The sequence below is a fragment of the Porites lutea genome, chromosome 11, assembly GCF_958299795.1.
Source record: "Porites lutea chromosome 11, jaPorLute2.1, whole genome shotgun sequence".
Lineage (NCBI taxonomy): Eukaryota > Metazoa > Cnidaria > Anthozoa > Scleractinia > Poritidae > Porites > Porites lutea.
In genome coordinates, this window is record NC_133211.1 from 13,373,297 (window position 1) to 13,401,041 (window position 27,745).

General features: G+C 38.1%; 2 protein-coding genes across 2 annotated transcripts; one reads left to right on the forward strand and one right to left on the reverse strand.

Annotated features, from left to right (window-relative positions):
• Positions 1-871: 871 nt before the first annotated feature.
• LOC140951787 (poly(A)-specific ribonuclease PNLDC1-like) lies at positions 872-18,429 on the reverse strand. The gene is made up of 23 exons (XM_073401135.1): positions 18,345-18,429; positions 17,432-17,483; positions 16,760-16,833; positions 16,024-16,063; positions 15,269-15,344; positions 15,045-15,092; positions 13,863-13,901; positions 13,045-13,112; positions 12,773-12,873; positions 12,238-12,317; positions 11,445-11,524; positions 10,397-10,457; positions 9,854-9,923; positions 8,958-9,049; positions 8,268-8,332; positions 6,331-6,398; positions 5,570-5,623; positions 3,994-4,036; positions 3,046-3,142; positions 2,860-2,949; positions 1,913-2,001; positions 1,506-1,604; positions 872-990 (listed from the first exon to the last, which is right to left on the reverse strand). The coding sequence occupies exons 1-23, from the start codon at positions 18,421-18,423 to the stop codon at positions 927-929; spliced, it is 1,629 nt and encodes a 542-aa protein (XP_073257236.1). The 5' UTR covers positions 18,424-18,429; the 3' UTR covers positions 872-926.
• Positions 18,430-18,462: 33 nt separating this feature from the next.
• On the forward strand, positions 18,463-27,626 carry LOC140951920 (uncharacterized). Its single transcript, XM_073401295.1, has 11 exons — positions 18,463-18,572; positions 18,656-18,803; positions 22,253-22,408; positions 22,690-22,948; positions 23,461-23,660; positions 24,866-24,924; positions 25,353-25,428; positions 25,751-25,821; positions 25,951-26,001; positions 26,252-26,355; positions 26,657-27,626. The coding sequence occupies exons 1-11, from the start codon at positions 18,528-18,530 to the stop codon at positions 27,210-27,212; spliced, it is 1,725 nt and encodes a 574-aa protein (XP_073257396.1). The 5' UTR covers positions 18,463-18,527; the 3' UTR covers positions 27,213-27,626.
• Positions 27,627-27,745: the final 119 nt, after the last annotated feature.

A 27,745-nucleotide genomic window follows, 5' to 3' on the forward strand; every position in this document is an offset into this window, starting at 1 on the left:
CAAAAATATCCTGAACAAGCTTGATTTCTTAAGGTTTTTTCTAATTGTTTTAAATACATAGGTTCACTAGATTATCGAAAAGATTATGATTATCTTAAATTATCACTCCACTGCTTTATCTACAGTGCTCATGCACGATTGTGATAATTATAAATATTCACCGACACAAATAAACAAGTAATTTGTGTTCGGAAAAAAACATTGTTGATGCATATGATAACGAAAGTTCTCAGAGATTTTGTTTATTTACTTATTTATTTCTTTTATAAAAAAATCTTGAAAGTATACATTTTCTGTTAAGTGCACTCCCTCTAATCGACCAAATCCACCTGTGAGCTATATACAATCCTCCAGTCCGATTTGATTCTTGATATATTCGTCGCCGCCCTCTGTCCGTCCTCCCTTTTTCCGCAAAAGGGATCAGCTTATTTTGCCATACTGCCCTTACACCAGGTTTCAAAATTAAAACAATTTTGGCAAAATACTAAAAAATAAACGGGAGCGCACATTAATCACAGAACAACATTGCATACTTGCAAACTCCGAGCTGGGAATCACTAGCGCAGCGCAACGGAACTAACAGAGCAAAGTTTGCAAAATACAAAAGTTTTCATTTAGGCTTTTTTAAAGGTCCGTGATTGTTACAACACGATTTACAAAACGTTAGGGGACACTTCGTCGCTCGCATTTGCGACGTCGTCACTCGCCTTATTGCTACCTACTTCAGTACATCAGAAGAGTTCTCTTTCATACCTTTTATTCGCGCTTTAAAATATTTCATGCGGGGACTTCAAAAAGTTAAAAGCTAGCCACACGCACGCTTATCCTGACAAACATTATTTTACGAAAAAATTAAATTTGAGGAAGCATATAAAAGAAAAAAGAATGTTTATTTTTGAACGTTTCAGACTGATGAACATGGCTTGTTATCTGGAGGATTTCCATAAAAATATTGCAACACCTGAGACGAAAAGAGCTGTTCCGCCGCACCTGCAGGGAAGAAGAAAATGTGTCGGCGGCTTCCTCAATATACATAGTAAATTACGCAAAAACAAAAGTGTTCTATCATATTAAAAATACAAATCAGGCAAGTTTGCCGGAATAATGGCATTTGAAGATAGCAGCTGAAGGTTTAAAAATATCGCAAAATGTTATTCGCCTCACGTTCCGATTCAGACTGTTTTGCGTTCATTACAAACGAATTTTTTGCCATCACGTCCACAAAATCATCGTACACATTGGTGTATAACTATATTTAAGATGAAACTCAATGTGAGCTTTTTTTATAGGTTGGTGCATTGTAAATTATTATGCGTGCAGTTTCCAGGCCGCAGGAAAACAATAACTCTAACTAATCAAAAGGATTTAGAGTGATTGACAAGTGAACAACTACCAAGTATTAGGGCACGGCTGTTTTCGCCGCGAAGAGTCTTTTTTGAAAGCCAGCCAGACATATAAACCATAAGTCTCTTTAAAACTGGCACATCGCAGAGCTACACACTCACCAAAGCGCTATTTTTATCTCGGGAGAATCCAGCCAAGCGTTGTACGGCCGCACACTGAGCGTTTTGTGGCCCATAAATTTACTTAAAACATCTTTGGCCCTACGAGACGAAAGGAAAATGGTTAAATACTTATCACAGTTGTTTTCAAACTAAATAGTAATAACCTAGACTGCTTAGCAAGCGGCAACGAAAAAGGGAAAGAATTGGCGGTGATATAAGAGCACGCGCAAAACACCTGAGAAAAAATTTTACGACCAGGGGCCAACAGAGTACGACTTTTTCATATCCAGTTCGTAGGCGTTAAAGAGATCACTAATCTGTACGTCTATTGCATCCCAAAAAGCTCCTACACGTTCACGATCTGAAGGTGGCTATCAAAATTAAGGTCAATAAACATTTGCGATCACCTTCTGTGTTGAGCAAGAGCGACCAGCGCGTGCTGCGAGTCCAAAATTTTTACGTCCACGGAACCAAAACCCGCGAACTCTTGAGCCACCTACAAGACAGAATTCAAAAAAACGTATTTCGTCATTGTCATGAATATTTCTGAGCCCTTTACTTTGAGGGACTAATCTCTGCCAGACTAACTTCAGTAACGGGGTTACTTGTTTATTCACTGAATGTTCACTAGCCTGTGTAGCAGGCGCATCAGAAGTAAAGGGTGCGAGATAAGTGATGCACGCGCGCGAGAGAGATTCATGCGGTGAACTTAGTGATGCGCGCGAGGACGGCGAAGTTTCTCTCTCCTCGCGCGCCTCCTCTTCTCACGCGAACAACACCGCCCTTCTTATTTGCGCGCTAAATTACTGGTGCACCTACTATGTAAGTTATAACTCAGTGTTCACCGTCATCTGTTTATTCATACTTTATTTGATGAACCACGGACTGAAGCACGTGCCAAAGTGGAGCGCCAGGGGGTGGGGTGGCTTGGTTTTGTCGCCGTGCTCTTGCCAGTTTGCAATATATGTGATTTGGTATTAAACTTCAGAGCCCGGCCGGACCGACACTATGGAGTCTTAAACTAACTGAGGAAAATGTGCTGCCTTTGCTCTAACATATACAAATGGTTAGAAATTCTAGCCTTTTCGGATAGGGACAAAAACCCGTAGGCCCCGTCTCACGGCACTCCTGACTCTTGTAGCATGTAAAGAAACCCATACTGCTGTTCACAAAGAGTAGGAGAACGTAGACCGACACCGGTGGGATGTTCAACCTTGAGCACCTGTGCGTCTATAAGTGTACTGCTAAGGCAGGTTTGCGACGGTTTCCAAGCTGCCTTGTATATTTAACCTGCTTTATCAAATAAGTAAGGACGAAATTAGAAAGGATTTTGTTTACTGAAAGGACAACTTACCGATCTAGCAACAAGTGGTCTTGTTGTTATCTTAGAAGTGATGTAAAGCCATTGCGGACGAATGGAGGGAGGTTCTGGGCCAGTCAGATTCTGTGTAGAATAAAGCAATTTGTATTTGTACAAAAAAAAGCAAGATTTCAATGCTAGCATTGAAACTATAATTTCTATATTTTTTTAGAAACATACCACATGCTGAACTGTTGCCCTGCTAAGATGAACGAGATTTTCAAACGGATTTAACACGCGACGAAATTTTGAGAAAGGGAGAGGTCCAGTTGGAGACCTGTGGCAAAAAGACATAAAAATCAAGTCAGGTGGGAGTAGTAAAGTTCCACTCGGAATCTGTTCTCATCGAGCGTTATGGTCGAATGCGGTGCCTATTTATACGCACACAAAGTCATGCATATAACCACCCACCCACTCACCCAAATAACCAACCAAAACATTTTTCATCCATCCATTTATTTGTGTATGCGCTAGTCTGCGAAGCAAGCGTTTCTGTTTGGTTTCGGAGCAAAGAAAGACCGAGGAACGGGATTTTCGGTTTTAGCCGGTCTCGTTCTTTGTTCCAAAACCGAACGAAAACGTTTGCTACGCAATTCATTCGCTTTAAACGAGAAAGGGACTGGAGCCAAAGTGAATCCTGCAAGTACTTCTGGGATCGTTACTGGGGATGCGCTGGCCAGCTATTGGCTTATTTTCCCCTAATGTCCCTAGTAACAGTCCCAGAATTCATTGCGAAATTTAACTCAGCCCAGTTTCCTTCTCGTATGGGCCAGTTTGAGTCTGCGAGTGAGATCGACTTGGTCGTTGTTGTACCGAATTGCACTACGGGACTGCTCTTGCTGCACGATGCAGCCATTCTGGCCTTAACTGTATATTTGTTATTTAGCGACAGCGCAGGGTTACCCCTCTGAGCAGTGGTTTCTCCACTGAGGCCGGACGCAACCGGCCTGGAGTAAAAACTGCTTGCAGGGTAGCGAGGGGTTTACGTTGGACTAAAATGTAAAGTAGTTACTTAAACTACCAATGTACATGTAATTTAGCCATATTAGAAACTAATAACTTACGATTTTCTGGCTATATATCACAGTTCATTAAACAGGTTTGTGGTTTTTTGATATCAGGGATTACCTTGATGATTTATAAGCCAGAATATGTGCCATTCTCAAAAAAACTGTTCAAAATAAAATTAAAGAAAATCGTGTAAAATAGTCATTTGATACAACTGATACAAGCTTAATCTATAGCGGATAGTAGTAATTTTCAAACATACGTGCTTATTTCTTGCATTTAGATTATTAATACGTAACCTACAATCCGTACTCTTAGAGAAAGAGGTCTGAGATGACATGTTGTCTTAAAGCTGGACCGACGTGTTGTCAAAGTCCTTCTTTCGAATGTTCACAGGATAGAGTTTTATCATGATAGTGTCAGGAAAAACGCTACCATAATTTTAGTTTTAGAGGAGGGAGGGTTCGGAGCCCCCGAACCGTATTCCTGGATACGCCACTGTAATGCTCTGTATGTAACAACTTTGACCCCTGGTTTGACGGGTTTATTTATGGAAGGGAGAGGAAGGAGGGTTTGGAACCCCCGAACCTTATTCCTGGGTCCGCCACTGCAATGCACTGTATCTTTTAAAACAAGTTTGACCCCAGGGTTTTTTCAAAAGCCCTGGTAATAAAATTGTATTTTTACAGGACCTTTTATGTTGAACATTCCAATCTTGGGAAATGGACTTTTTTTAGTAATTTATTCATCTCCGAATTTCAAGATTTTATTTAAATTTAATTTTCATACGAAAAGTCAGAGATCGCAAAAAACGTATGCCGTCTCAAGAGCACTCAAAGTACTAATATCATATATCTCTATGTTTAGGATTTTCTCTTTCTCCAGCTTTTAACTAGTAATATTTTCAATATAAGTTGTATCACAAATATTAACATTAACTAATATTATCAGTCATTAACCCTTTAAGCCCTAAGAAAGATCAGCATCAAACTTCTCCTTGTAATATCAATGCTTTGTAAAACAGAGTGGTCATGAGAATTACGGACATGATCACACAAGATGAATTTGCTTGATATTTTATCAACTTCTCCCCACTACTTCTGTAGGAAATGAATAGGGGCAACAAGTGAGAATTCAAATTTTGATCTTAGGGTTTAAAGGATTAAACTGAAGTTACCTTACTTAGGCTATGTTTACATTATACCGGATGGCTTTTGCGCCGGCGCGAAACCCATACCAGATAGGGCTTCTGTTCATACATAAGAACGGTGATTTCGGCGCGATTTCTGTAACGCAGCGAAACTGCGCCGCGCCTAGACTACGAGTAGTCCCCCATTTTTCCTCAGTGATAGTAGAGCGAGCGAAACGCGAGGGTGCGTGAAAATGACCCCACGCGAGAAAAGGCGACACGCCGCGTGTCGCCTTTTTTCGCGTGGGGTCATTTTCACGCGCGCTCGCGTTTCGCTCGCTCTACTATCCCTGAGGAAAAATGGGGGACTACTCGTAGTCTACGCCGCGCCGATCTCTAAAGCGGAGAATCGACATATCGTCTAGGTATTCATGCTATACCGGATATCTTTTGAGCCGAAACGAAAAGCTATCCGGCATTGAGTGTGAACATGATAGCCTTAGTTCTCTTCTTGGGGTTGTATTTACTTTCTGCGTGATAAAGTAGAGTTTTGTTATTGTTACTCACCAAAACCGGACAGGAATGAATCGTAGCCGGCTTCATGAGGCATTTTCTCTTCAACTAAAACGCAAGGAGAAAGTCGAACATCATTTTGCACAAGCTCCTACAGTGGCTTGCGAATACAGCCGTCTGTCGTCGTTCCTCGCCACAGGGATGTTTCGAGGCAGGGGTTTCAATAAAAATTGAAGTAGCCAGCAGGTTTGAAAAAAGTCAGTAACCGACTATATCAAAAAGAGGCTTTTACTTCCCTTCTTCTAGAGGGGTCTGGGGGCTTACACCCCTTGAAAATTTCAAACTTTCAATGCCCTAAAATGCGATTTCCAGCGTTCTGGACGCTAAATTTAGTACAAAAGATAATGTGTTTTGGATCAAGTTGGACAAGTAATGCACATGAAGTCCTAAATTTTTCTTAAATATTTTAAATCTGAAGCAAAAAGTCTGTCTAGGTCCAGCAAATTGAATTTTAATATAAGTTTTGACAGAATTTTTTCTTTAATTTAATACTTTATTTCCAGCTTCCAATGTAAAAGAAAAAAGTTGCCGACTTCTCTGAGCAAAGTAGCCGACGTGTTTTGTCGGTCGTCGGTGCTCATTGAAACCTCTGCGAGGGAGAGACGGCGAAACGTCTCTCGAGGGACAAGGAGCGAGGAGAGACTACTGAATTCGCTAACTAGCTCCTACAGCCACATAACAAATTCAAAATCTGAGGTACAGTAACCAGCATACCCCATTGGTCCAGTTAGGACGGATGTGGCCAGTATACTTACGATATCTGTAACATTTTTCTGAAAGTGGTATTGAGGGCGTATACAGTACAAAGTATTGTGCATCTTTGCTGTAAAAATAAGCAAAACAAGAATTGCAAATATACAAGGTAATAATCTAGCCAAAAGGCGGCTGATGAGGTAAACAAAGTTTTAACGGAAAGACTCCGCTGCGAGTTCCAACCCCTTATACCCTTTTACAGAAAAGATACCCATTTCGTATACCTTCTATTGATAAATACTTTGATATCTCTTCTTATGAATACTTCTGATTATTTAATTAACTGTCAATTAGTTTCATTTATCTCGATATTAACAGTTAATGAATGAGGCTGAGTATCTTATGAAGAATTATGGAGATCGAGGAGGGTGTTATCCGTCGAGGCCGTACGCCGAGGCGGATAACACCCTCCGAGATCTCCATAATTCTTCATATGATACGAACGCCGAATTCAATAACTGTTTTATTATTCATTCAAAATAATTCCTAGTTTAAAAACATAGCTAAAACATGCTTACCTCCATCGATCCATCGATGTTCAGTTCATCTTCGATAGTGTACGTTTAGGTTTGTCCAGCTCCGCAAATATTCTCCAAATAGCAGATGTCGCCCTTCGAGTTGTCTTCTTGCTGTTCTTGCCATGTTTTTAGCTATTTTTTTGCCTAGTTCTTACTCTTGAAACGAGTGGAATGTCCGCCATTTTTTCAAGTTCACAACCAAAACAACTGAACCTCGTCCCCAGGTCCTCTCGGTTAACGGTGCCTTAACCAGCACGAGCGCTGCATTTTTGACGTCATTTCCTCGTTAAAGTCAAATTTCTTCCAAATTTGGTCATCAGTAACTGGTTATGATGAATTAAACGTGTGCTTTTAGCCAATCAGAATCGAGGAAATATTTTGAATGAATAATAATATCAATGAATGAATGAATGAGAACTGTAACGTTTTGTAATGTTTTGCACGTACTAATAGCTTTTGCAATACTGTAATTCCTTTATGGTCATGCAAATATGCTTTTGGGGTTGTTGTTGTTGTTGATAAATGGTGCCCCCTTCACATGCCTAGTTATGAGCGCTGCATCCCTTTTAACCGCTGTAAATGCACTGATTTCTATGAATACATAACTAAACCACGAAGTTTTCTCGACTTTTTCAGAGTCATAAAATGCGTCTGGTAGCCTTTATAGGTCCTTTTACGGACCGAAATGACAGATTTCCAAACCCTTTCACATAGTTCAACTAACGAAATCCCTACCCTGTCATATACCTGAGGCCTGAAAAAGGTACCCCTGTTGGGAGGATTCCACCCTGTATAGGCCATTATAGAGAGTACCCCCACCCCCACCCCCCTCGTGCACAGCTGGAGTTATTTCTATTTCAGGACTATCGGGTTTATAATACAAACTGTTCGAGCGTTTTTATAACAACGATGATAAAATATGTCACCAACGTTTTGGTTTTTAAATGAAGTCTCCTTTAAGTAGCATTCGAACTATAGGGAGAAATGTCTGACATGTGCGGAAAACATGTGTATTGATATTACGATTGAACGAGTTAAGCGACCAACCTGAAACAGTCCTGTTTACACTATAGGCAAAGCCTTGTAATGTTATTATACATGTAATTTTGAATAAAGTCATATTTGCAGACCATTGGCATCTCACAAATGCATAGCCTGTACCAGGCTCTCAGATAGTACAGTGGGAACGTATTAAAACGAGCAAAGCGAAAATAAGACGCTCACGCCCTGTCTCTCTCCAGCCCTCGCGCGTTTTTCGCATTTCTTATCACTGAACGACTTTCCACCACCATCTCGGAGCCTGGAACAGGCTAGGAAATGCAAAGCTCGGGGACCCGGGATGCAAAGGTAGAGTTTCGAGACATAAAAAGTGCGTCGGATCTAAAGCTAATAAGGGGAAAACATTTTTGAACAAATCTTACCTCGAAAGGGCAGCGTGGAGTTTTTCTAAGTTTGTATCATCAAGGAAATTACGTTCGGATACAGCCTGCGGTAAAATATGCACAAACGATTTGGGTTTGGTACAGTGGTTCACACGAGCGACCCAAACGCAAAGGCTCGCTTAAGTGCAAGCAAAACAGATGTTTACACAAGTTCAAGGCAGACGCAAGAACAGCGCGGCGGAAAAACATTGTTCTTCCTTCCCCTGAGACTTGTGGTGTCCCATTTCAAACGTAGGAGTTGCAAACGCAAGGGCCGATTTTCTAGCTCTTATTTTTTAATAGTGACCGCTCATTTCGCCTTCGCAACTAGTACGCGTCGTTTCGCCCTCCCCGTTCGCTAACGTCTTAAGTCGTTTTGGTTACAAATTTATACCTTACACTACACGGTTCAACATCTGCAGAAAACCTTTTTCCTAATGTCAGCGCGTTCAGAACGTTTTTTGTTACATCAGGAAGTAGCCTGCGCGGCAAGCGTGAAAGCGGGGGCAGTCCCCCACACTCTTTTACCCCTTCGGGTTTTTAGTCCCCTTTCCCGCACTTGTCAACATTCTCAGACGATATACTGTTTTTCAGCTTACTTACTAGCCTCCCACGCAGGCGTTTTAAGGGGAGGGATGAAAAACGAGCTCCCCTAAAAACGCCTGCGTGGGAAGCTACTTACTTACTTACTGGATTTTTTCTTATCTCGAAGGCGAGAAACTTTGTATCGAAAATCAGCGGAAACAGTTTGTGAACCTCCGATTTGAAGTCTTGTAAACTTTCTGTAAAACAACAACAGAGGTGCATGAATTTACATTGAAAAACAAAATTCAAGACACTAAGGGAGGTTGACCAAGAATTGTCGCTTTGTGTAAGTAAATGTAACGACTCTCCTAGGCCCTTAGATTTCTTAGGTATCGAAAAAAAAAACACAGAAAAACTGCAAGGAATCTGGGGAGAGGAAAAGAGGCCGTTCCCTCCATTTCTCTCCCCAGTCTCCCAGCACCAAGGTAGGTTTGATAGTGATCCCGCAGTCCCGCTCCTTTTTCACAATAATCCCGCGTCCCGAACTTCTGTCATCATACCGTTTTCTTTCCCAGCACCACACCCTGTGCCAAGATTTTGGCGAATCCCGCTTTCCGAGTAGCGGTCAAATCTCGTATCCCGTTAAGAAATTTTGCTTTTTCCCAAATCCTGTTTATACCCTTCAAGACCCTCAAAGAACAGAAATCTTCTACAAGACAGAAACGCTTTTTCCGGCGACTCTTGCACGCCAGGACCGTTTTGCTCGTCAGCTACTCTGGCAAGATTTTTCTGCGTAGAAATCATTTCACTCGTCCGCGAAAGTAATACCAAGTCCTGACGTCATATCGCTTGGTGTGCGTGATCGGCAGTAAAATGAATTACCCGCTAAGTTTAAAATTATAAGACGCCATTCTAACCGACCAGTAAGGTGGCGTCCTTAAAATAACTACGCAGTATGACACAGAACTAAGAATAGATTTAAAACAATTTCCATTAGAAGAGGGTCATGTATGGGGGCTTCGATCTCTTACATCATTCTCTCCTCTTCTATAGTTACTGACCTGGTAATGGCTTATAAAACCTCTCATACGTCATCATCAGATCTGTCAGTACATTGTGCCCAACAAGAGGCTAGTAAATTATGAAAATTACTATAGTCAATATTAACCTATTGATGAGTTAAGTTTTGGCCTTTTTGAAAGCACTTGGCGCAAACAAACTGAGGAAATAAATGAATTTTATTTTATGAAGTCTATTGAGCTCCACTAGCACTATCGAATCTCTTGAAATTTTTAAGAACTAACTTAAGACATTCCTTTTTAGGCAATTTTTTGAGTAGTGAATTTTATAAATCTATGTTGATTTTTTAAATATCACTAATAGACTTTAGTATTAGTGCATATCTTGTTAAGAGTTTTTACAGATTAAGAGTTTAATTTTTATCAGTATCACTATTTACTGTTTCATATTTCATAGATAATAGAAACATTGATTGTAAAGCGCTGTTGCTCCCTTTTTGTAAATAGTGCTCTAGAAGTAATAAATTATTATTGCACTTGGCACAATATCCTTTGTACACCCTTCTCGGCTATGTATACAAGTACCTTTTTGCATGATGCTAAGACTTGGAAAACTCTTGAAAAACCAATCATAGCACTTATTATTCTAAAGAATAAAGAAAGGGTAGATTTTGAATAAGGATGTCAACAAAAATTTCTTCTGGAATTCTTATACTGTACAATAATGATTAGTGTGAAATGATGAATAATTATATTAACCACTGAATTAAGAAATAAATTCAAAGATCATCACAGTTAAAGATGTGAAAAGAAAGCTTGAAAAAAATCAGGCTTGCCACGATTTGAACCCCGACCAAACTAATTGAGCTAGCAACCCAACTGGGAGCTGTTCATATAATAATCATTGGTTAGTATCGAATGGTACTCAGTAAAATCGTTTTCCCTCTCTTTGTAAATAGACCTCAACTGGTTTCTGCGAGGAACTTTTACCTCCAAAATAATTAAGAATTTGGTTTGTAGTACGCTCTCCCTATGCTGGGATCATTCAATGAAATCAGCAGAAAGATATTAAGCTGAAACAAGTCATCCCCTAATGCCTGACATTCAGTTTATTGGCACTGTATGCGGTTCATCCATGCAATTTAGATCAAACAAAACTTGAATTGTAGCCTAGTATGAATGTTGTGGTTCAATTTTACTCTTGGTTTAAATTTCATTTTTCTTTGTTTTTGGCTATGGTAATATATAATATAATATATGATCATGAGTCTAAAACAATGGGAAAAAAATTTCAAACCAAGGATAAAACTGAACCAAAACATGAATTTAAATATTTCAAAATTGATCATTAAAAGATAATAATGATAATGATAATGACAATGAGCATGAAACTACCGAACCAAGATTGGTCTCCTTCAAGGATTTACCAGTAATTACAATTTTCCGACGGGCTTTTCTGTTCCCTTAGCCTGTGTACAGTCCTCTCCCCCTCCCTTCCCCTCAGGAAAAATTGGAGAAGGGGCCCCTTCTTCAATTTTTCTTGAGGGAAGGGAGGGGGGGGGGGTCTGTACACAGGCTGCTGTTCCCTTAAAACAGGAGTCCTTCACCCAGGCTAAAGACATCAAACTCTTACTTTTCTTGTTCCTCAGTGAGATGACCAGTGTTACTTTCTTGATTATCTTCAGTAGCTGTTGCAAGTTTTTTCACAAGTACCTTATATGTAAAAAAATTGATTTAGTCACTAAAAGAAACTGTAAATGATAAGTGCAGCTGTAATTTTATTTAAATGCTGGCTTGAAAGTATAACATTTTGTGGAGGAGTAGGGGTATTTATTTTTAATAAAATCCAACTAGTGGTCTATTATCAATACTGCATTCTGATTGGTTGAGCTACAACTAGGCTAAATGTTATAGCCCACTAGTAGCGAAAAGCACAAGCTTTGAAAACCAAAACAATGGCTGCTGAATCGTGTTTTGCTAGCTAAAGTTATTTCGTCTCGATATTTTTGACCAACTAGTTGGATTTTACAAACAATTATTCCTATAGCCCATTCAGCCTTCGGCCTCATGGGCTATTGACTCAGAGCCCATTCGGGCTCGAGGAATAATTGTTAAATACAGCTGTAGTCATGACAATACAAAGCAAAAAATATAGCATTTTATGGTATGTTGTAGCTAAATCACCTCACAGATTAAACCACTATTCAATCCAAGTAACTAAGATTACTACAACCATGGCAAAAGGCTAACCCTAAAAGAGGTTGAATACCAGTTTAACCTAAGAATGGAATACCTAAAATGCTTACAGTATATCTCATAAAGTAAATACCATAGACACACATTTTACTAAAAAAACTTCATTTCATAGCAATTATAGTATTGCTGTTTGTTTAATGTAGCTACCGACTGTACTGGCATGGTAGTACCTTAAAATGATTCTTGACATGGCACTTGACATCTGTGTATCTTCTTTTAACTTCCTCAATAAAAAGATACTGAGCTTGGTCTGGAAATCAATCATTCATTGCAAAATATTGGTCCAGGAACAACTGGTGTAGGGAAAGTGGGAAACCCAGGCAAAAATGCAGAGAAGCAGTTGCTCCTGAGGTGATTGGGAGAAGACTTCCCAGATTTGACAGGGTAAGCTGAAAACTTAAAAAATCACTTGTTGGGCAAGCTGCTGCTCAAGTTTACTAGCCCAGAGCAGTCACACAGGTCTACCAGCCACCATTTTCACCAACAGTTACTACCTTATCTTATGTCAATTCACATGTGACATGCTAACCCTACAAGTCCCTGTACTAGCCCAGGCCATGGACAGAACGTTTGTCACACGTCCCTGTTCAAGTCCAGGGGTGGAACAGTGTCATTAGCCCACGCTCCTGAAGGGGCAAATGGCCAAAGTAAATAGTACGTAAGAAAGTGCTACTGTCAGTGTAAAAACTTGCAGTGAAACCTTACAGCTGCCAAGGTTTAATTCCATTACATCGCCCTCTATGGCTGTTAAAAGCCAGTCTTCCAGCCTGACACAGCAACTGTCTAGAACATCTTCATCTTTAATCCTGTAATAAGATCAAAGACAAAACAAAGCCAAAAAATACATACCATGGAAACTAAACTCCCTTGCAATGAATTGCTATGTATGAGCTCACACACATTTCTGGCAATTGTTTCTACTTAAAAACATTCAAGCAACAAGCCGAAAAAATGTTAAAAACGTTTATGTACTTTACCCTGAAGTAGTTGACCGGAAGCTTGAATATAAATTACCATTTGTGTGATATTTTTGGAGTACAGTAGCCTGAATAAAAATAAAATCACAAATTTTAAAACTTAATGGCTTATTTAGAATCAACTTAGTCTACTCAAGTGACGAACTTTTCCTGGTACTTTGGTTGTTTAACCAATCACCTCTAACCATTTTGCTGAAGAAAGCTTTCTGAAACTAGTCAAGCCAAGCTGGCCAAAAAGCAAAACTACCTAAATCGTTGTTTACAAGATGAGAAATACACGGGCTTTAGACCTGATGCTATATTACAGCATTTGCAGTCTTTTTTATCCACAGAAACTTCCCATCAAAGAAGAAATTTTTAGACAAAAACTTTTCACTGCCACCTCCTCTTTTACCTTTGCCTTACTCTCCTCCCTGACTCTTTCATTTTTCTCTCCATTTTTTTTCTTTATAACATAATATTACACATGTACATATGAGCAGTTGTGAATGTGTTAATAATCTAATTTTTATTTGAAGATAGAATGGAAAATGTTGCAATTTATCTTGTCAACATGTGGAAAAAACACCGCGAAAAGCAACCTTTGATTATGAGGAAGGAACATACATATACCAAACATGTACATGTACTTTCATACTAGATAAAAACTTTTCTTGTGCCTACTAGCATTCATTTTATTGTCTAGTTTATTTTTTTTGGTGGTCTGGTGTATTTTGGCATGGCAACAAGCTTACATGCAGTACATTTCATACTCTGGCAAAGGCCATCCTATAATTCACATAATTATGTCTAATATCCATTGAATTTTTCATACATACCTGATCATCATTTAAATATGGAACTCCATTGTATATGAACTGCAAATAAAATTTGCTAATTTTTTTTTTATAAATGTATAGAAAATATTCGATTCAATAATCAACCAATATTACTGTAAAATCATGTATTAGGATAGATGAAGATTTATACAAAAGCATATTTACAGGAAGAATATCAGCACATGTGAATTTAACAAATTGACACCAGTTTTTTATGTGTCTGTCCTCTTATTGACTTGAAGATAAAATGATGCCATAGCATTGTCATAGTGCTGTGGATCTGAGAACTGCAGGTGTCGACTGGCGCCAGTTTGTTTTTTACAATGACAAAAGCTTGAAAAAGTCAAATGCTGGTAAAAATGAAAAAGACAAAACAAAATTTATAACTTTTTAAAAACTAACACAATGTTATTGTCAATAAGTTTTCTCGCCTGGTGATTGGCTATTGAAGACAAGTAACGCAGTGTCATCGGCTAAATATTTGACAGGCTGATTCATGCCACTGTCCTGCATAAGTTAGGAGTTTATTGTTTTCCAAACTTCAGAACAAGAATGAGATCAGCAATGTTTATTGTCTCGAAAAATGGAGGCATTTCGGGAGGTAGTATAAAGTTGTGAACTAGCGCAAGGTTAATTATTCCAAGGATAGAATTTGGAGTCATTCAAATAACAGAACAAGTCGAAGCATCGTATTGAAGGGAATCCAAACAGGATGCAAGTCTTACATCAGAGCTATCTGTCTATTTTTTTTAGTAGGCCGAAAGTGAATCTTCTGCGAAACTAAACTTAAGAAAAACATTGAAGTTTGGCATTCATTCAGCAAATGACTGCATCTTGCATAAATTAAAATCTTATATGTATGTGTCTGTCCTCTCATTGATCATAAAAACTAGCCAATCAACATGCAACAAATAATTCAGCTTTTTAAAAAAAATATGACAGTATTCTCTATCTTATCTATAAAATCAATAATTAGATACAGAACTATTTTCTGGAGAGTCAAGAGTTTGCTCAGATTTGTTTTTGGAGTTTGGCCCAAGACTGAGATCCCATAAGAAATATACATGGATAATGTAATAAGGAACCATCCATATTAATAATTCAAAGAATAGAAGTTGCTGTGAATTGTCTCAGGCAGGATATAGTACCTATCCAATAGTTTTAAATTTTGTCTTCTTGTACCTTATTAAAGTCAAAGTTGTGTTGACATAAAAATTCCAGACTTGATGCCTGTAAAAGTTGGAATGAAAAAAGGTACTGCATTTAATGCTATTATTAATATTATTAGTATTATTATTTATTATTATTTAACGGTGTTAAAAATCAAAATTCAAAAAGGTGGAATGGATTTCAGTTGAGAATATAAAGCTGCCAACTAAGTAACTTTGACTGACTTGTTTCGGTACCTGACAAAGGAATCGGCAATCTGTAGGTCCAAAGGAATGGGGATATAAGAAAATGTTGTATGCATGAGCCACATACCTGTAAAAAAAGAAAGAAAGAAAGAAAGAAAGAAAAAGAAATATACAACAGCGAGAGCGTTAGAACCCCCTTTCTTCTCTCAGCATACATAATTGCATAAAAATAATATTCTGACCTAGCAGACCAATACATACACTTTAATATGGTCTCAGCTACTGGTAGTAAAGGTGATCTTTGCCTTTCGTTTGAACGTGATACAACTTTCTATCACAGCACAGGTTAGGAAGGGTATTTTGTAGAATCCTGAAAAGCTACCAAATGCTAAATGACTCTGAACTTTAGAGATTAGGGTTGGGAAACTAAGTGAACTGAGTTCCAGTTAGTAGCAAAGGGTACCTAGTTTGAGGCATGTTCAAGGTATCATTTTTTGGATGTGCAAAACATAACTTGATAAGGCTTCCCTGTTTGTTGGGGTTGAACCTTGCGATGCCATTAATGAAAATCAAGGGTTATCAAAGGCAACTTTTTGTCCCATGGAGAACCATTCAAACCACCCAAACCTCCAATTCTTCCATATTATATGCAGTGTAAGAACATTACTTTTTTATTTAAAAAGGTAACATATGAATGGTCATGCTATGGATTATTGTCCACAGCAATTATCAAAATTGCTTCTACTACATGGGCAAGATAAGGCTGCAAAAAACATCCACACCAAAAACATTTGCGGGGAACATACTTGTTAGAATCTTCTTTGGATGGGACAAAAGCTGTCAATCCTGTGATTTAAAGAAATGATCTTTAAGATAATAATATTATTATTTTGTGGCTTTGTAGCTTGCTCGCAAGTCCTGATCTTCACTGTGATTGGTCAAACAAAAATCATTCCTTGAACAGGTGTTCACAGTTTTATTAGTTTTGACAAAACAAGTTATCACGGTAGAAACGCTTAATTCACAAAGGTGACATTTTGAGCACTACCCCATTAATCTAAAGCAGGTCAAGCAGATAATTACTTTATCGATAATTATCTATTATAGTAATTTTCTTGAAAATTGGCAATGCTGTAAAAGAAAAAAGGACCAAATTTGAAAGCAGAATTTGTTCCAAAAGCATTCCATTTATGGTGGAATGGACTATTAAATACCGCTAGAAAAAATGCAAGTAAGGGAACCCTCTCATCCTTGCATCCAGTTTTTTGGTCCACTCTTCATCCTTTTGTCCACGTAGTCTATTAACTACTGATAAATGGTCTTAAATGACTGCAACAGGCCAGTGAATTTACAAATTTGGTACCTCATTACCATGTAGGTGTTCATACTCAATTAAAAGAATCTATAATATTACTGTATTAAAGTCATAAATTCAAGTTGACTGCGTGCAGACGTCTCTTGTTGCACGACGTGCAACAAAGGAAATAGAAGACGTCTGCATGCAGGCAAAAAATCAATTCAAGAAAAGTGTTTAAAACTCACCATACTGGCTGATCAGAAACTGGGAAGCTGTTCTCTTCAATTTCTTGTATCTTGTTTCAGGATCATCAAAGAAGCTGGAGAGAATAATAATCGAGTTACAGACAGAAGTGTAATGTGAACATACTGTAAAATAGCCACTTCAGTATAAAATTGCAGTTCACTTTAGGCAATACAGGAAGGGTCAGGCTTCTAGCCAGATATTGATTAATATAACTATAATATTACAAGTGCAGTTCTTGTTTTTAGACACTAAAACAATGGACACACTTGTAAATTACACTTAAGTAAAAGTTCTATGAAATTGGCCCCACGACTATTACATGTAAAAACTGTTTTGCATATGTCAGTGCATTCCAGATAAAATTCAAATTTGGAAGCATATAGGGGAGGGGAAAACTGAAGAACCCAGAGAAAAACCTCTTGGAGCAAAGGAAAGAACTAACAACAAACTCAGCCCACATATGGCGTAGATGTCGGGATTTGAACCCGCAAAACATTGGTGGGAGGCAAGTGCTCTCCCCACAGTGCCACCACGGCTTCCATAATCTTACATTGCTTCTAAATCCCGCCCTTTCCCCTCCTTTTTTGGTCCACTTGCTACCCCAGATGCCGTGTTTTACATTTTCCCTACTGGAAATGCACGAAGAGGGGTTCATATTCATAATATAATACCTTGGTTGAGAGCCATCAGTTGTATGGAGACCAGTAAATTCTGCATCAATAGCTGCAAATAAAATCATATTGAAAGAAAATATATCATTGGGTTCACTTATAATTACGTAAGTGTACATATACCATCTTTGAAGGTGGTCTCTGGGTACAACAGCTCTGGGCATGGCTCGGGGTCTTACATGCATGTGTAGCCCCCTTCCCCTTTTGCAAACATTAAGTTGAATAAACTAATTTACCAATAAACTTTTATTATGAAATTCACATGAGGATTTCTTACTAGCAGTGACCAGAGCAGTGCCCGACCCAGACCTTGAGATAAGGGAGGAAGGTCATCCAGACCCTCAAAAAATTTTTTGGCACTTCGGGTCTCAGTTTGGTCTAAAAATAAGGGGGGGGGGGTGCGGGCTCCCCATGCCCCTCCCCTGGATCTGCCACTGCAAAGGTCATGCCATTGTAAAAAAAACTATTACAAAGATCTGCAAAATGCTAGACATTATTAATATTACTATCATTATTATTATTATTATTTCATGTAGCATAATTTCAAAAGCTGAGGGTTGGAGGAAGGGGACTTGCTCAAAAGATGCTGGTGAAGGGCAAATCCCACCCAAGTCCCATTAGTCAGTGACAGTGAATAAAATATCTCCACGGGGGTAACTCCCGGGTAAGACATGGGGTGTACCTGTAGACAGCAGTTGTCTCAGTTTGGTGGTCAAACTTAAATGATCAAATCAACAAAGGCATGTTTCAAAACAGGTCTTCCTCCTTCCTCACTGAATTTTCTAGTGTCACGAAGTAGAAGGGAAGGTGAAGCAGAAGAGAGATCTGAAATTCCTAGTTTTTACCAGGTCTTTTTAGGATCGGGAACGACCGTCATCAGCAGTTTAGGTTTCTATAACAAAATCTCACATACCCACGAAGACACTCTCTTCGATAGCTTCCTTGATCTCAGGAAAAACATCCTCGAAGTTGTTTCGCACAACTTCGACCATTATCAACCAGGCGAAACAACCGGTATGCAATATGAGAAACTGGATCGACAGAAATGACGATAGTCACGTGATATTCCCTTCGAGCTTTCCCGCCAATTTTCAAGATGGCGCCTGTTGCTTTGTCGTTTGTTGTTCGCTTCAGTTCCGAGGTAAGAAATCTTACTTCTGCTGTATTTATAAGCTTCAGTTTTTATATTAATGCTTAAGCTGTAATAACTTATTATTTTATTAGGATGCCATCTTTAAAGCTGAGAATCTGTGCAAAGGTAAAGCCGACGGCATGAGCACTTGGAAAATCGCAAAGGAAGACATGAATTGTGGTCGAATAGAGGCTGAATTTCAACTGGAAAAGGCTTCCTACATAAGCCACATTGATATTGGTGTGTATCAATAATTAATTACGATATTCTGGGCTAAAGTGTGCCATTATGGTTTGAACAATAATACACAACTGCGCTGTTTACATGCACCAAGGTTGTTTTGTTTGATTTGACACAAAACAAAGGCTTCTTTGATATATTTATTTAAGGTCATAAGAGATCATTGGAGCCTAGTCGGGGTCTCTCGTTTCTTTGGTGATTTGTTTGTGGAGGAATTTCTAGGTTTGCCTAAAACCATTCGGCGAATCATTCGGCATTCGGCGTGGACTTTCCGAAGCCTATTTCGGGTTTTAGGCAAAGCCCAAGGCACGGGGCAAGGGGGGTTGTATAACAACTCTTGATCTGCCGCGAGGGAACGCCGCGAGGTGCTTAAGAAGTAAAAACAAAAATGCCTGTCGGGCCAAAACCTGACCAACTGCCCAGAACTTTACCCAAGAAAAACTTTGAGTTAAAGCCCTAAAGGATAAGAATCTGGACATTGCATGAGGTTTATTTGATCCCTGAAAGATGGCATTTTAAACAGAAACACAAATGTGGTCTATAATAAGGCTTATAGGTAAAGATGTTTTAATATTGAATGCCTTCTCTTTTTTTTTCCCTGCTTTTTTTTCTTTTGCTTTCTTTATTTCGCTATTCTCAGCCCTGACAAAGACCTCAAATGAGACACGATAGTGGTGTTCTTTCCTGATCACCCTAGGTGATACCAAAATCTGTTATTTAAACCCCCAAGAGAGGCAACAATCATCTGTGCTCCTTTAATATGGATTACCCCCCTAACCCTAAGGATGATAAACTGTCTTCTTCGCATTACAAACTGCTTCTATAATCAAGCTAGGTCAAGTATTCCCCCATAGATTCTATTAGTGAACAGTTAATATTAAAGTAGAATCATAGAATAAGGGCCACAACTGGTGTTACAAATTAATAGACCACTCCTGAGTTCCAAAAAACTCTCAATTACAATTAAATCAAGGCAAAGTGCAAAATCTTTCTTGTAAAAATTAGTTAAATTGCCATGAGAATAAAAATCATTCTGTTATCAATGGCTTTGCACTTAGAATTGGAGATTGGAGAATTCTCCATTTAATACTATGTAGAATTCTCTGGCTAACATTCAGTAGCCTGTGACTAGCTTATATTCAGATCTGGAGCCTTTTTCAAAATATTCTCCTATAAGGTTACACCTTTCTCTCAATACTAGAATTCTTACTGAAAACCTTTACTTAGCCTTGCTTTGAAACATATTCTGGGGGAAACTTGGAAATGGCCTATTCAAATCTGTAATAGCATGGTTTGTAGTGATATTTGGCATAAATACCACAAGTGATATTTTGAAATTGTTATACGTAATTTCACGAGCCGTTAGGCAAGTGAAATTTGAGACAATTTTGAAATATCATGAGTGGTATTTATGCCGAATATCACGTACAAATCATGCTATTATTTGTTTATACTACTACCCACAAAAGGTTTGAAATTTTCACATGTAGGTATTTCAAATTAAGCTGAAATACCACTGCTCTAAGCCAATCAAATTGCAGAAATTTCTTTTGTAGTAGTTATTCCCACATTCGTTGCATGTGAGCAGTGAAATTTTATGTGATTTTTGAGGACTATATTAAACTGTGCCTGTTCAGAATACTAGCGTTCATTGCCTTCCGCTTGTTCAGTATATATATCTTGGCAAGGTGGTGACAGGGTGTCCAGTTCCTATTTTTTCCTATTTTCTCCTATTTTTTGAGCCTATTCCTATTTTCTCCTATTTTTAAACTAAAACCTCCTATTTTTCCTATTTTTTAGTAGGCAGGCCAAATTTTGTGACAAATTTCAAATTGAAATCATAGTTGAATGTGTTTTAGAGTGACACTTATCATAACGCAAGTAGTATGTTGACTTTGATGTTCTAATATTAGCAAAAATAACAGTTACATTTCTTCTTTCCATGGCCTCTATTGCCCATTAGAGTTCTGTTAACAATATTGTTATATTGTTACTTTTTGTATAATTTTCTGGTGTGAATATTAGTAAAATCCAGCTAGTGGTCTATTATCAATGCTGCGTTGTGACTGGTTGAGCTACTACTAGGCTATATGTTATAGCCCACTAGTAGCGAAAAGCGCGAGGTTTTGGCGGCAAAAAAGGATTAGTCTCGCTTTAACTAGCTAAATTTTTTTTATTCTCGATATTTTTGACCAACTTGTTGGATTTTACTGAAACATTATTCCTCTCGCTCTCATAGCCTGTGAGTCGATAGCCCATTCCGGCTCCAGGAATAATTGTTAAATATTGTGCATAGCCCACTGAAACTGCATTTCAGTATCTGTACATGTTATATTTTATTTTGAAGTCTTGCTCGCTTTTATGTTCATCTTTGAAACTAAAAACAGGATCAAGTAGTCCTCTCACAACACAAGTCAGATAAATCATTCCATCAGCTTCTTGGTTTAAAAAACCAGTCACTTTGACCAGCTGGAGTCTGTATGCTACATGAAAACGGAACAGACTCAAGTTTAGTTTACGGCACTAGCTCTCTTGGTGAGCTTTTGTTAACAGCTATACCTACGGAACCAACTGACGAAGGATCCAATATTTTGGTTCCAAAACTGGTCTTGTAGTCATAGCTAAGCAGGAGTGTTACGTTCTTCTTAGAATATTGACACACTTACAATCTGGTACCAAATACATCAGTGTCACTTTGCATACCCTGCAGAAAGCCTGGCTCCGTACTTAAACTACAGTCAAACCTGTGTACAACGGTCACCTTTGGGAAATGGCAAGCTGACCGTTATATACAGGGCGACCACTATTATTATACTATATACAGGTCAACTTTGCAGAAAATATAAGGCAACTGAAAATTTTGCGAAGTTGTCCAGTGACTGTAACATACAGGGTGACCACTATATACAGCGCATATTCTCAACCAGCTACCGATTGCAGATTAATGGTAGGAAAGCTTTTCACAGGACCTTTTAGTTCAATATTCTTCAATGACAACACAATCGTAAGAAGTTTCTATCAAAGAAATTTTAACTCTTCGAAGCTTTTCAAAGATTTGCAGCCAACTTAAAGGGAATTGCATATGATCACCTTTGATTAAAGAATCACACTTGACCTGTAGTCAAGCATATAATTCTGATTACAGCGTAACTGAGCCAACAAACTATTACATTACTGATCATTTTCACTTCTTCTTAGCCGCGAAAGTTGATCTTAACCCTGCGAACTTAGAAGCTAAGGACTCGTACCTTTTATTATAACCGGATGAGGTGTAGGGAGGCTATCTATGTCGACGAAAGTACTATTGATTTTCCTATTTTTCTCCTATTTTTTAATACAAAGTTTCCTATTTTTCCTATTTTCTGAATCCCGAGTTTCCTATTTTCCTATTTTTTTGAGTGACCAGGCTGCTGGACACCCTGTGGTGATCTCACTTTGTAATTTGTTAGGTAACTGTGGCTCTGCATTCATTGAGATCCTGGTTGGAAACTCTATGTGGTCTCAGGACAAGCCTTATGTAACCTTGCTACCTTCAGCTATGCTTATGAGTCCAAATGAATGTAAACACTGGATCAAGACACACACTGTTAGAATGTTCAATCAGAGTATGTATTCAATATTTTGTCATTGGCTTTGCAGTTTGTTATCAATAATAAAACATTAATAACTGTGATTTGCAGAAAGCAGCATGGTTGAGTTGTCAGCAGAATAGCCTCGTAATCCAAATGTCCTAGGTTCATTTGTCTCACTCTGGCCAGTTGTATCTCACTAGCTTTGAATTTACCTCCTCTGTCACACTGTGTTGTGCAATATGCAGGAAAAAGAGTTTTTTGAGGTCATGTAAATACAAAAAATGGAACTGAACAATTTCCAACCTATTATGCAGGTGCCTTTTCCAAACAAACCCTAGGAAGTCAGTGGGATCGAATAAGAGTTGTCTGCCGTCAACCATACAGGCATGATAAACAATTTGGACTGTCCTTTTTGAGGATGGGGTCTGTTCCAGATGATCTAGGAACAGAATCTCCTGAGGGGGCGTCTGGCATAGCAGTCACACCCACATCGACAAAGCAGTCTGATGAAGAAACTGATGAGGATGGTGTAATGAGACTAAAGAAGGCTTCTGGGTTAATGGGATGCCTAAGGTACAAGAAACTTCCACTGACTATTTAAATTAGTTCAAATATTTACTTTTCAACCAATATTTTTCCAAAATGGTCAACCCCACAGTTGGAGACATGAACTGTTAGTGATCCTGGCCACTGACATCTTGGTTTGTTCAGTTTGCAAAACACTGGTCTGTGAGGCTGGAGTTCTTGGAAACATCAAAAAGTGATAGATCATGCTATCTGTGATTAAGTGCCTTATTTTTGAGCTGTCTCCTTCATATTGTTCTTAGCCAAAAGATTACAAAAGTAACCAACACTGTTGCTCAAAGAAAGCAGGCGTGTAGAGCCTAATGGTGTGGCGTACCTTTTATATTACTTCATTTTAAAGTGGAAGTAGTAGTGAGATTGGTGAAAAAAAGGGACTGACCAAAAGTGGCTGTTGCCTTCTTTGTGGTAGTTAATCTTACTGAAAATGTGAACAAGACCTGTGTTGTCTGCTAATTTTTCATTTGCTGTGGTTGTGATAACCTTTAAACAACATTTTACAGGAGTTTAGAAAAAGACAGCTCACCAGATGTACCGCTAAATAGAGCAGGAAAAATGTTGCAGGCTGCTTTAGATGGTAGATCCCCAGGAACACCAAGAAACAACGTAAAGAACAAGAGATCACTGTCTCACTCATCTGCAGAGATTTCCTCCAGTCCTGAAAGTCCTTTCAAGAGAAGAAACTCTCAATCACCTTGTGAAGGTTTGTTCATATTTGCCAGGTGTTTCATTTATTTACTTGTGAGTATTAATTTACTATTGTTACTGGCATTAATTCCAAAGAGCATTGTAAATTGAAAACTGGCCTACCAAGGTCACAGCTGTATTATACAGTGTAGACAATGGCACTGGGAAAATAACTGCTTCCATTGCTTGCAATTCCTGTAACTGTCAGCCATGAGACCTGAGGCCAGGTACCCATCAGACAAGAAAAGATATTAGACAAAGGAAAGAAAGGAGACAATAAAAAGACCTTAAAGCTCCATAGAAAATCTGCAGCACTACCCGACACTTAAATATGCTACTTATGTGCTTAGTGAGCTATCAGGTGTCAGCATTCTGATACCACAGACACCACATGTGTACAATGCAGTGTTTTGAACACTTCATAAGCTTAATGTTTCATACTACAGGGGAACCTCGATATAAATGATATTTTAGCATAAAATAAAGGTTAATGTTGGCAAGCAATAAACTGTGAGCCTACAGATCACTGCGGTTTTACCCCATGTGGTATCTCCTTATTTGGCACTGTGTCTTGTATATTTTGTGATATGCCCTCTTAGTCGAGTTCAAGCAGTAAAGTTAATGTCCTAATGGAATACTCTGCCGTTCTTTGTCGTGCGCTGTAACATTAATGAACCTCTATATATTGAAGTCCGTGGTAAAACAAATGGTATTCCTAGCCCTAGTAATAGTAAAGGTTAGCATTGGTACTAAGGTAGTGATGCTGCTCTAAATTGGGGATCCAAAGGTCAGTTGAGGGGAACAGGATGCCTTCAGCAGGCAGAGGGTTTTTGATCAATAGGGTTTCAATTTAGAAGATCCATTTTGCAATAACATGTGTTAAATAGCCATTTTTGTGAAGTGATTTTACCGCATGGAAATTCATGATCACTGAGTGATGGGAAACAACACAGAGACCGGTATATACTTTCCACCTTTCAGTATCGTGCCCATTTTTTGCAAGCCTTATGCACAGCTACATCAACAGTTGGCAGTAGCGCAGTTATATAATGAAACCTCCTTATAGCGAATACATTTTGTCATCCCCTTGATCACCCTTTGTTATATTGACTGAGGACTTCCACTGTATATTCACTGTAAAAAGAAAGTTTTTAACCTCCATGGTGAGGAAAACCAGCAAATTACTGAAAACATTATTTAACTGCTAAAATTTACTTTCAGGACCAAGTGATAAGAAGAAGAAAAAGAAGGAGGAAAGAAAATATAGCCTTACTGGGGATGTAAGATTGTCATATTAATGTTTACTATTGTTGTCTAATGCATTATTAATGTGTTGCTTAGCAATCATTCATGACGCATTTAATACCTTCTTGTGTATTGTTTAAAGGGGTTTTCAATAATTGAATAAAAATAATAACCAGAAGTATGCCTTAAGAATCTAGATTTATGAAATATTGTTTCAGACAGTTTTAAGAAATTTGCTTTAAAATCTTAAAAGTAACTAATTGGAACAGTCAGATGTCATCTAGTGCTTGGGACTGTTACATGTATTTTGGATACATTTTTGAAAAGAATTTTAATTTAGTGGTTCCTCTAAAAATAATCTTTTTGAGGTACAGTAACTAAATGTTTGCTTGTCTTGTTTTATTTATGTTTTCATCCTAGATTGGTGAGATCTTGCTGATTGTTGTATTTCTTTTTTTGATAGATTCATGATGAAGTTGCTTTATTTCTAGAAGAAATCGATTTTACCAGAATGGACCTTGAAAAAATTACCTTTAAAGGTGCACAAATGAATGTTGTTCAAATTTGTGTTGTGGTAAAAGCTGGCACCACTGTATAAATACGCACAGCTAAGCAAGTTCATAAAAATGAAAAATATAATAGAGGTGCTATACTTGAGGAAAAACTGGCATAAGGAAGTTCTTTTCTTGTGGTGCGGGATAAAGATAGCAGACTTAAATGCCCACATCTCTTTTTAAGTGTTGTTGTGCTATAGTGAGTACATCTTGAGACAAACTACAAATGAGTTAATAAAGGCCTAATATTTAATAACCCCCTCTCATCTTATTTGTCTAAGTCACATGAATGTTCTTATTTTCACAGATTTAAGGAGCCAAATGGAATCACAGAGGGGATGTGCCCTTACAAAGCTGGAGAAAAAAGTATTTCTTGAGGTACAGTCCTTCTGTGGTGTTGTGTTTAACACAAATGGGCCCTAAAAGGGCTTTAGTGACCAAAAACAAACTTCTCCCTTTACATTCTTGTGTTTTAATATTGCTTCTTTCTTTTTTTTTTTGCTTTAGATGGCTAAGGCTGAAATTGAGAAATTAACACCTGCGGAAGAAGATCTAGAGGTAGGAGTCAGCCTCCAGTACTATCAGATTGTTGTTATGTCTTTAAAATTATTATTATACTGGAAAGAATTTTCCTGGAAAATTCTGAGATCCAGTTGTTATTGTAAAATGTAAGTTGTTAGTGGCCTACTACAGTGTACTGTGTCTCTAATATTTCATGTAAAATAAATACATTGGATCAAATTATATCCTTTGTAATGTTGTAAGTTATAGTACTTAACCACCTTTGCTTCTCTATGTGTATTTGAAGGGTGATGTTGTCGAACTGTCCAGAAGTGATCCTCAAGACAGCCCAACTTTGAACAAGAAAGTCACCAAAGAAACAAATGAAAAGAAGAAATGTCCTAATCAAAGGTCTGTTGTAACAATAGTGTGAATTGTACCTCAAATAACCTTTTCAATGCAATCAAAGTTTAAATGTTTACCATGATACAGCACATCAATGGCTAAAATTAGCAGGTAACCACACAAGTCACCAATAGCAGTCTCTCGAAATACTAACTTGTTACTTACTAAATGTAATGCTTGATTAGTACAAAAAAAATATTCACTCTTTGTACTATCCATGTTTGAACTAACTGCTGCTCATTGTAAAAATATTTCCACTTTCTGATGCATTGAATGTTGACATTAATGGACCATTTTTCAACTGCAGAAAAAGAACCATCCTAAAAGAAGGAGTCAGAAAAAATACAAAGCCACTTTCAACACAGTCTTCTACTTCAACAGTCCCAGCACATGAGATCAAAAGCCAGTATATTGCTAAACCTCCTGAGTTAATTCCTCTTGATGATGTACAAGATACTGATTTCCCTGTTAGCTCAACAAGAGTTCTTGTGGAAGATGATGATGATCTCCCGTCTATGTTGTACTCAAGTTTCGAAGGCAAGCAGCCTGAGAAGGAAAAGCCCTTCTATACTGAAGAGTTCCAGTTATCACCTGTCAAGGATAAAGCATCAACTTCCTTTGTGGAATGCCCACTATGCAACAGACTCTTTCCAGCGAAAGAGGTTGAATTCCATGCTTCCTTTTGCATTGGTAACTCGGATGCTGCACCTAGAGTTACAGAGCCTGAGGTTGAGTTATTGCCATGTCCAATTTGCTCAAAGCTATTTCCAGTGACTCAGATAGAACAACATGCAGATGAATGCATTGAGGCCAGCACAACAGAAGGTAGTAATAGCATTCATAGAGAGGCTTTGGCTATTTGATGAGAGTTTTAGTCTTATTAGCCTCCAAAGGTTGTTTGTTATAAATAATATTTGTCAACTTATTTAGTGCATCTGTCAAATGTTTTTTTTATTAAGTCTGATAATTGTGTACTAAAGGTGAGAGTATTACACAAAACCTGTACACAAATGTACATTGATTTTAACACAGTTTACTTACAGATGCTCTAATGATGCAAACTGCCAAGCTTATACATCACTTCAACTGACTATTAAAGAACTGAAAATGATATGTACATAAATATTTTTAATGCCTTAATTAGATCTTAAAACAGGCTGTTCCAGTCATTTACACATGTCTGTAGCAAAGTAATGAATTATACAGTAAGTTAGAGGGAAGAATCAAAAGTTTAACTTGAAAATGTATGTTGATGACTCACATTAGCAATAAATAAATAAATAATATATTGTCATTTGGTTGGTGAAACAACAACAAAATTGTGTACTTCAGGTAAAAAGAACCAAAATGTTCCACATCCTGTCTGCCTTGTGGTTTAAATCTGACACAGACAGAT